Source organism: Panicum virgatum, chromosome 2N (assembly GCF_016808335.1).
Source record: "Panicum virgatum strain AP13 chromosome 2N, P.virgatum_v5, whole genome shotgun sequence".
Classification (NCBI taxonomy): domain Eukaryota; kingdom Viridiplantae; phylum Streptophyta; class Magnoliopsida; order Poales; family Poaceae; genus Panicum; species Panicum virgatum.
The window spans coordinates 51,415,057-51,424,420 of NC_053146.1; the positions used below are offsets into that span (position 1 = coordinate 51,415,057).

Sequence of the window (9,364 nt, forward strand, 5' to 3'; positions counted from 1 at the left end):
AGTTTGGAATCTTTTCTAGACCGTACTGATACTGCCTAATCCGATTCAAAATCGGAAACGCCTCGCTACTGCATCTCTCCGATGGGGATTCGTACTCATTTCAGCCCCTAAGAAATGCCAATGCATGGTCACAAAGTAGTAATTTTGGACCTCCATTCAAACATCAAATCTGGTCACTCGAAAATGAAAATTCGTTACAACCAGACACGAATAGGATGATGAATTCATGATTCATTAATTAGGTAGATAAAGATCATCGTACTACTAGATATTTGAGTTCCAAACTACTAAAGCAACAACACGAGAAATAGTAGCAGTGCCCTTGAAAAGCATCTTCATAGCTGAATAATTGTAGGATCATCTAGAAATTATTATAGGATCATCAGGTGTTCGACCGAGTTCATGGAAGCAACGGGCTACACGGGAAAGGGGAACTCACGACGATCTACCGGTTAGGAATCCCCCTGTTCCACCCTGAAGACAGAGTCGGCAAGGTACGGCGCGCAAAACCAGGGCGGCGCCCAAGTGCTCCATGTCTCGTGGTCGTGGCGTGGCGAGCGGCGAGGCAGGCGGTGCTGAGGGGGAAGGCCCCGTGTCCCTACAGGGACCAGTTCATCGCGTTGCTGGAGTGGCTGAAGGTGCCGCCGGAGCTGCCGTGGTGGGCGTGCGGCGGGTTCGACGGCCCGCTTCCCTGCAGCGCGAGCTCGAGCTCGCCGGAGAAGTTGCCGTGGTGGACCGAGCCTGGGTGGACCAGGTGCAGAGCATCCTCGGGATGCTGCACGCTCCTGGCGCCCTCTGCAGCAGGGCGACCACGGGAGCCAGTCCAGGCGCCGGCCGCCGGGTAGCTGCTCGCCATGACGGAGGGCGCCACCGGGGTGCCTTCGAAGGCGCTGGCCTCGGACATCGCTGGGGACCGGTTGTGGCTGGCACTTTGGGCAGTATCCCATGGCTGCGTTGTTGACAGAAGAGAGAGAGCACAGCTGGAGTCGGTGGCAACTCCCGCGACACATCCGCCGGGCGGGAGCTCAAAGGTTGCGGGGAGCACCGAAGGCCCTGCCCCCGAGCCGCCATGGCCGATGTATGCGTGGTTGCCATAGCCCGCAACTGCACTGCGGTGAGGGTGAACTTCTTGGTTCCCTTGCCACTGGATAGTACCCGGCATCCGGTCGCCACCGGGCTGAATTGCTGGCCACGCATCCCTCACGCTGCTCGGAACCCTTGGGTACGAGAAGTCCAGCAGGAAGCTTCTGAACCTCCCAGGCTCTGAAGAAAAAAGAGGTTACAGAAATAGCAGATTAGCATATGCATTTGAGAAAGAACGAGTATGGGTTCATAACAAGATGCCGCACTTCTATACCTTGAAATGATGCGGCCAGCCGGCCATAGCGTGAAGTGAGAGGTCCAGGTGGTGGCTTCCTCCGGCGCTCATTGTGACCAATGAGGCGGCGGCGGCAGCTGCGTTTTCCTTGGTCAAATTCAGGTAACTGGTGGAACCTGTGATTAGGGTGAACAATGTACGTTTACTAACTGCAGAGACTTAACAAGTGACTTTACTGAAGCACAGTCACAAGACAACCTATATAGCATATCAACTACTAAGGCAGCATCACCAAGAAAACAATTCAATAAAATAGGTAGCATCTACAAATCGGAAAGGGTTATAATCTAGAATGGAATAATATCACCAACTCATAGTTCTACACGCATTATGGCCACACTGCACAGCATCATTAAGTTTTTACATAGCAAAAGCAGGCTATGGAATATCCGTGGATCAATGGCACTGTAGAAAAAGAAATTTTTCTTGCACATGGAAGAGGGGATTGTTTAACTCAGTAATCGAGACTCTGCTACTGCCTTTCTATCTTAATACCAACTTGCATCAAATGAATAAACATACAAAGCATGCCACATGTCATGTGAAAAGCTGTATTGATACAAGCAGAATGTGTGTTTTCTAATCCTCTTTTACTAATATTTTTATTCGAAGTCTATACAAGTACATATAGCCATATGAACTAAAGACACGGCTTTCATGATTAGATCCATACATCAGGGCCCCATGAAAAAGATTTAAAAGGTTACCATGTGGGAAGAGCACCTGCAATCATTCAGGGGGAGCGGACACGCGTAAAGACTGAGTAAAGTGGTGTGTTTATCAAAGAAACAACAGGTTTATCTATCAATGAACGGTCAGAACCTTGTCTTTTTTTTCCAGTGATGCAAAAGGCTACAGACAGTATGAGTACGGATAGTTTTCGAAAAAAAAGTAGAGTAGGGCGGTTGCACAATCTTTCACCGCTCCGAAGAGTTCATCAATGTTCAATGAACAGCAGCATTTAGGACTATGATGCGTGCGTGTAACCTCACACGTTAATACAAATTTGGATTAAACAAAGTTAAACAATATTATCGACCTAATAGAAGAAAGAACTAGATGCTGTCGCAGATGAATGAAGGTAATAAGAGTAACTACAGCATCAACAAAGATAGTACTAAATTCATTGCATTTTCATGTGTCTCCAACTTCTGTTCCATTTCATTAGGGCATTAAATAGTGTCGTACAGGTGCTACTGCACTGTGCTACCCAATAGCCATTCACATAGGCTACCTACAGTAGAATAAGAAAAAAGAGAAATCTAGGCTTGCTATATATGTGCTCCTCAGACAAGATACTCTGAATGTTCACATCTATGGGCGCGTTTAGTTCCCAAAAATTTACACCCAAAAATTTTCACCTCCCCTTTAAACACACGTATGAAGCACTAAATGTAATTGAATAACAAAACTAATTACACAGTTTGGATGTACACGTCGAGACGAATCTTTTGAGCCTAATTAATGCATGATTAGCCATAAGTGCTACAGTAACCCCACATGTGCTAATGATGCGGTCAAAGGCCTCAAAAGATTCGTCTCGTGGTTTCCAAGTGAGTTCTGAAATTAGTTTTTTAATTAGTATCCGAAAAGTCCTCCCGACATCTGGTCAAAGAATTGATTTGACACCCAAAATTTTTTGCAAACGGAACTAAACGCGCCCATGTCCCTTACTATTCTTGTCAGATTCCACTTGCCCGAATTTTACATCAAACCCTTGTTTAATTGCAAAATTCAAAATTCCAAATCTATCATATCGAAAGAGAATTTTACATGCATGAAGTATTAAATCTAGATGAAATAAAAAATGAATTGCATAGTTTGCTTGTAAATTACGAGACGAATCTAATGAGTCTAATTAGACTATAATTAGACACTAAATTGCTACAGTACACATACTCTAATGATGAATTAATTAGACTCATTAGATTCGTTTCATAGTTTACAGATAAGTTCTGTAATTAGTCTATGTTTAATACTTCAAATGTGTAAAGATTCCATTTCAAAAAATTTACAGGCGCAACTAAACAAGACCCAACTTGACGCCCACCAAACAATTGCGCACCAACGGTACTCCCAGTATCCTATCCTACGGATGCCATGTTACCACGATTCCACGGACGCATGAGCACAGCAGCAGAAATCTTCAGACAAACGTTGTGTTTCAGTTAAAAAGAGAGTTAGATGAGCCAATTGCAGAGGAGATTCGCTTCTGTTTTTTTTTTTGTTGTTGTTTTCCAAAGCTACATGTGGTGTATCCAGCCACTGAGGATTCTAGCTCCCAAGGTATCACGAGCGGAACAATAGGCAGCTACTCCTCTGCTGACAGGATTTTTTTTTTCTTTCAAAAACTGCTGGCAGGAATGAACAATTTTTCGAACCCAATTTGGGGGGGTACCGGGAGACGAAAGGAGTAAAGAGTTCAAAATGCTTACCTGCTGCACTGCTGGCAGAAGCGCTGCTCCATGCCGGCGACGACGACGCGCGGCGTCTTGGTGTGCATGGAGCACACCTTGTGGCGGCAGTGGTACGGCTTGGCGCCGCTCAGATCCACGCCGCAGCCCTCCACCTGGCACCTCGGCGGCGCGGCGGCGGGGGGCGGGCCGGTGGCCACGCCCTTCCCCTTCCTGCCGCCCGACGCCGCCGCCCCGCTCCCGCCTGCGCCCGCCGCCGCGTCCTGCTCGAAGTAGATCTTCTTGCCGAACTTGAGCCCGCGGACGTCGTCACTCCCGCCGCCGTTGCTGCCGCTGCCGCCGGTCTCCATTGCCACCCGCTGCCGCGTGCGTCGCCGCCCTACGGTTTTCGGCTTCTCGTCTGCGGCGGCGGCGAGGGCGTGGCTTCCTAGCCCGCCCTCCCCTCCCTAGCTACTAGAGGGAGGAAGTGCGACGGGGGTGTGGGAAAGAGCGAGGGAGAGGGGCCGAGGGAAAGAGAGCTGAGCGAGAGTGTAGGAGGAGGCAGCGGGGAGAGCGGAGCAGGCGACAACAGTGGTGGCGCCGCCCTTAAAATAACGCCTTTGGCGTGTGTAGTGCAGTGTGCGCGCCTGTGTGGTGTATCGCCGCCGTCCCTTTCCTTTCCCTCCCCTCTCCCACTCAGGCAGGCGCTCACCACCAGCGTACACGCACTCCCACCCACCCGGCTGCCTCCAGTCCCGAGTCCCAGAGTGCCAGTCCGAGCACCAGCTGCCACTGCAATGCTAGCTGCTAGCTCCCCGCCACTACCGCGCCACCACGCCGCGCTCCTCTTTTCTCGCGCCGCTGCCACTGTTCCATGCGGCTACGCGCCTCCTACTCTACTCGCTCGTTGGGTTCGGCTCCCTTCGCGCGCGCGTTCTGGGGTAGCAAAGTCCCTGCCCGATTGAGCCGGTATCCCACCACGCGCGCGCGCAAAACAGGGGGGCCGGGACGGCCGTCAAGTGCCGTCGACGGTGACGAGGACGGCCCGGCACGGGGCCGGGCCTGTGACATGAACAGCACCGGCAGTGCGCCAGCACTGTGCCGCGGCAGCGCTGTGCGCGCCACAGCCCACAGTGGCTGACCGCTCGACGGTGTAGCGCGCCGTGCCGCGCCGAGCCGCGCCTGCCCGTGTTGCGTCGGCTTCCCGCATCGGGGGCGCGCGGTGCGCAGGGCCCCTCCTCACCACTCGCCCGCCTTGCCTCGCTACGTCCACACCGCACCGCACGGCGGCGTGCGTGCGATCAGGGTCAAGTCTTTCAGCCGGGCCGACGAAATAACAGGGCGGCGGGCCGGGGGCATGCAGCTGGCACCGCTCGTGCGCGCGCGGCCATTGGCCGGCGCCAGCAGCTGCCACTGCTCATACTATTGATGGCGGGTGGTGGTGGCGGCGGGTCCGGCCGCCGGCCGTGAGCGAGCAACGGTGGCCTCCTATTATTGAGGAGGTGAGGCTGCCGCTCAGCCGCCGGATATTTTACGGTGATAATATAGGTTTGCGGTGGATCCTGCATGGGTTTTCGATTTTGTCTAACGTGAGGGTAGACACAGTACGTCCTATTTATTCCGGCTAGAGGACTACTACAGTATTCAATGGCACCGAGTACTATCCTACTTGCTCGTGGTTCTTATTATAAGACTTAGATGTGAGAATTGTCACGACTTTTTATCTAATTTGTACAAAGGTCGGTACCACTCTTAAATATCACGTCACATGATTGTTGCTTGTACTGATATAGCTATTTTTCTCTTCGAAGCGTATCTTACTTCGTAGGTACATGAGTTTTTCTCCTATGTATTTTATTAAAGAAGATAGAAAGTATGTGTTCGTGGATGGTACCACTTTTTAATCACCTATAATAACTACATCTTACTTAGGAAACAATTTTTTCTCATACAAGTCATTTTCTTTCAACATAATGAAATGCTTTTGTGATAGGCTTCAAAGCATATTTCTTTTCAATGCGACGTTAGCAAAACGGACCCGTCCCAATACGGAAGTTCTAACCTAATATCTTAGAAGTCATGTGCACGAGCGCTTTGTATGTAACGACGATTATTAAATGAGATCATATGGAAGAAAATACGAGATGAAGTCTAACATGATCTGTCGGTGTCCTGACCCGATGGTCTGGCACCAACTAGTGATGATGTTGCGTGTCCCTAGTCCCAGATGGTTGATGCAAGAGACAACACAGTAACGCACGGGTTTATCCTGGTTCCGGCCGCGGGGCCGTACGTCCAGCAAAGGGGTGTGCGAGTGCACTGTACTGTCTTGCACCGGGGGTGCCTGTAGTAGGGGGTACAAGCGAGGCGAGAGAGGGAGGGAAGCTCCCAAGTCTCTGCTAGAGGAGAAATTGATTGAGGCGAGTGCCAATATCGGAGCTCAGAAGAGCGTGTGTGCTCTTGTGAGTTGTGCTAAGTGTGTAGAACAGCCCAGATGGATAAGATAGAGACCGCCTCCCCCTTTTATAGACACAAGGAGGGGCGATGTACATGCACGGGAGGAGATCGCGCAAGTCATCGTCTTTTCTCCGAATCGCGGGGGTACAGTGGTCGAGCACTGTAGAAATTACACTGCGGGGTATGCGCGCCTGGCATGGCAGTCGTCCTGGGCATCGTCCTTGGCCCTGCGGAGATCGCGCCGGCGTCCTGGCAGCTCCAGCGGGTGGCGTGGCGGTCCCTGTGGAGAGTACCGTCCCCCGCGTTCGACGTGGCGGCGCTCCGAGGGTCCTGCAGACAGGGGTCCTGCTCTGGTCAAGGTCGGGGCTGCTTCCGAGGGCCGTGCCCATGCCGTTCGAGGGTTCCGCGGAGGAGAAAATACAAGGGAAGTACATGGATTTTGCAGCATAGTGGCTGGAGCAGTGCCGAGCACGTCTCGCACAGCGTCGCAGGTTCCCACAGTGTCGCCACAGCGCCGGGGATGGCCTGAGCAGTGACCGGAGTTGGCGGATAAGACCCTGGTCACAACCACTGTGCAGAGTGATCGGCATTTAATGCTTCCGTACGGCGGGCGAGTGAGCGGAAGGGCCCTTTGTTCTTTCCATCGAGGGGTGGCCTCGAGCGAGGCGGAGACGATCTGCTCCCCCGAGGGTAGGCTCCCTACCCTCGAGCTAGGCGGAGTCAGTCCGCTCTCTCGAGGGTAGGCTCACTACCCTCGAGCGAAGCGGAAACGTGAGGCGTTTGTCGAAGGTCTCGGCGGGAGGCCCTCGAGCGAGGCGGAGATTGCCCTGCGGGTTCGAGGGGGCTCGAAGGGGCTGCACTGTGTACATGTGCCGTGAATTGGGCTTCTTTGAGTCATTTCCTTTCTTTCGGATTGGAAGGAGGCTATAGGTCTTCGTGGGCCCGATGGCCTGGCATGTGTTTTGCGTTTTAGGGATGATTTAGTCTCCTGGTTAGGGTGCCCCTAATCATGGTACCAGACATGATCATTTATTACGGACTTAATACAAATATTTTCAACTTGTCTTTTCCTAAAGTTTCTCTAATTTCTCCTCATGTTTTACTTGTCTTTATCCCTCCTATCATTCCATGGGAATCTTTCACATTTCGCAGGCAACACGTCGCCGATAGGTTTTGAACTTTGATTCGGGTTTGGAGTTCGTTCAACTGGAAAGCTAAAAATTCAAAATTGTCCAATGGCAATAAAAAACCCGATCCCAAATAAATGCCGCTGGTTTCCTCTCATGCATGCCACGTGCACGTAGCCTCGCCCACAAAAATATAAGGAGCAGGTACCATTAGCACAGTCCTCGGTGAGACATTACTAAACGGGTCGATGGACGTTCTTGGCCTCTAGCCTCCCCTCTCCTCCCCGCTTTTGAGCTCGACAAGACGTATCTTGCCGTAGTTTAACCGCTGGTCTAGCCCCCGGGTCGGGGCGTGCCTTGGCATGTTAGGCTCAAAAGCTCGCGGCAGAGAGCTTTGGATTTGCCTCAAAATGCCCCAACTGATTGCCATGGGACTCCGTGCTCGCCACCCTCGCTAGTAGGAGTAGGGGCACTATTCTATGCAACTTGCTTGCCTCTTTGAGAGCCTGAACGGCTGGCTTGCTGCTGGTGCCCATGCATGCCACCTATTCTGAATCTGAACTCTGAAGACTGGAGTTCACAACAGGTATTCATGCACAGGACCACGCCCGCCCAAGTACCACTGTACCCGTATATACTAAAAGAGGAGTGAAGCACGCATGAGTGCACTCGTGCAGCTAAACAAAAGTGCAGGACCATTTGCGCACAAGAATTAGAACAGTAGGATGCATTCAGAGGATTTAACTAGGACAGGAATGCATGGTAGATTAATGGTTAATCTGGGATGGAAGTACATGCCGGGGCTACCAGATATATCCAGTCTAGTAAACGGTGGCTGTCCTTGCTTAGCTGCTGCAAATGCTGGGGAAAAGCCATTGCCTTGTACTAGCAGTTACCATCATCAGTTGATCCAGTTCTCTGTAAATACAGGAGCAGGCACAAGTCATGTAGCCTTATCCAGCTTTTCATCCAAGCAGGCACCGGCCATGTGCTCGGCAGCGGTGTGATGATTTTTCCTCGAAAGAGATGGGATGATTCAGTCAGGAGCGGAAAAGAGGCAGTGGCACCACACCGGCATTGTGTCCAAGGATCGGCGACACAACAAACGCAGGTTTTTGGCAGCTGTGTCCTCCGCCTTTTGTCCCTCGGGCCGGTCGTCTTTGTTTCCGGCAACTGGACCGGCTTGCCCCGTACTTTGGATCATGCTTGAGCCGGCAGCAAATCCGTTTGGAACTTGGAGATAGAGATACACAGTCACAGTCGCCTAACCTGTGTCGCTAACACTGTCGCCTTTGTGTGAAAACAGCTCGAGCATTCGGTGCTGAATTCGTTAACCTGATGCATGCGCTCCTGCTTAACGGCTTGAGTAGTGGCTCTGTTTGGTTTTTCCTAGAATAGACTAGAACGTACTTTAACTGTTAATTATGGTGTCAAACAAAATCAGTTTATAAAATCAACTTTAGAACCCCGCGCTAGAAATTCTGAAGATTCTAATGAAGCCTTTGACCACGTGATTTGAGGATGGTTACTGTAGTATTCATATAGCTAATCATCATTTAATTACCGTCATTAGATTCGTCGCGAAACTTGCGACGAATAGACTTCATTTCTAAAAAAATTTGTGAATAGACTTCATTTAACACTCCATGTATGTAAGATTATTTTATGAGAACATATCTAGTGCAAACCAAGAACCTCGTGCAAACCCGTGCAAACCTACTAAACAAAGTTTCAAAAAATTCTGAAAAAATCATGAATGTGCTTCTCAGATTACATCATCTATATATAAAATTTCATGGTCAAATTCGTCTTACTCTAGAAGTTACAAAAAAGACAAATTTGAGATGCATTTGAACCATTATTGTTGTCAGAAAATTTGTCTTTTTTGTAACTTCTAGAGTAATACGAATTTGACCATGAAATTTTATATATAGATGAGGTAAGTTGAGAAGCACATTCATGATTTTTTTCAGAATTTTTTGAAACTTTGTTTAGTAGGTTTGCACGGG

The 9,364-nt window shown here is 50.3% G+C and overlaps 1 protein-coding gene across 1 annotated transcript; it reads right to left on the bottom strand.

Moving 5' to 3' along the window:
* Positions 1 to 211: 211 nt before the first annotated feature.
* LOC120661079 (squamosa promoter-binding-like protein 17) lies at positions 212 to 4,360 on the bottom strand. Its single transcript, XM_039939768.1, has 3 exons — positions 3,814 to 4,360; positions 1,358 to 1,494; positions 212 to 1,263 (listed from the first exon to the last, which is right to left on the bottom strand). The coding sequence occupies exons 1-3, from the start codon at positions 4,140 to 4,142 to the stop codon at positions 599 to 601; spliced, it is 1,131 nt and encodes a 376-aa protein (XP_039795702.1). The 5' UTR covers positions 4,143 to 4,360; the 3' UTR covers positions 212 to 598.
* Between the last annotated feature and the right edge of the window lie 5,004 nt (positions 4,361 to 9,364).

Excerpts from the sequence above, each read along its gene's own strand:
- LOC120661079 (XM_039939768.1), bottom strand. The coding sequence starts at position 4,142 with ATGGAGACCGGCGGCAGCGGCAGCAACGGCGGCGGGAGTGACGACGTC. Across the intron at positions 1,495-3,813 it reads TTCTGCCAGCAGTGCAGCAG|GTTCCACCAGTTACCTGAAT; the intron begins GTAAGCATTTTG and ends CCCTAATCACAG. Across the intron at positions 1,264-1,357 it reads GCTGGCCGCATCATTTCAAG|AGCCTGGGAGGTTCAGAAGC; the intron begins GTATAGAAGTGC and ends TTTTTTCTTCAG.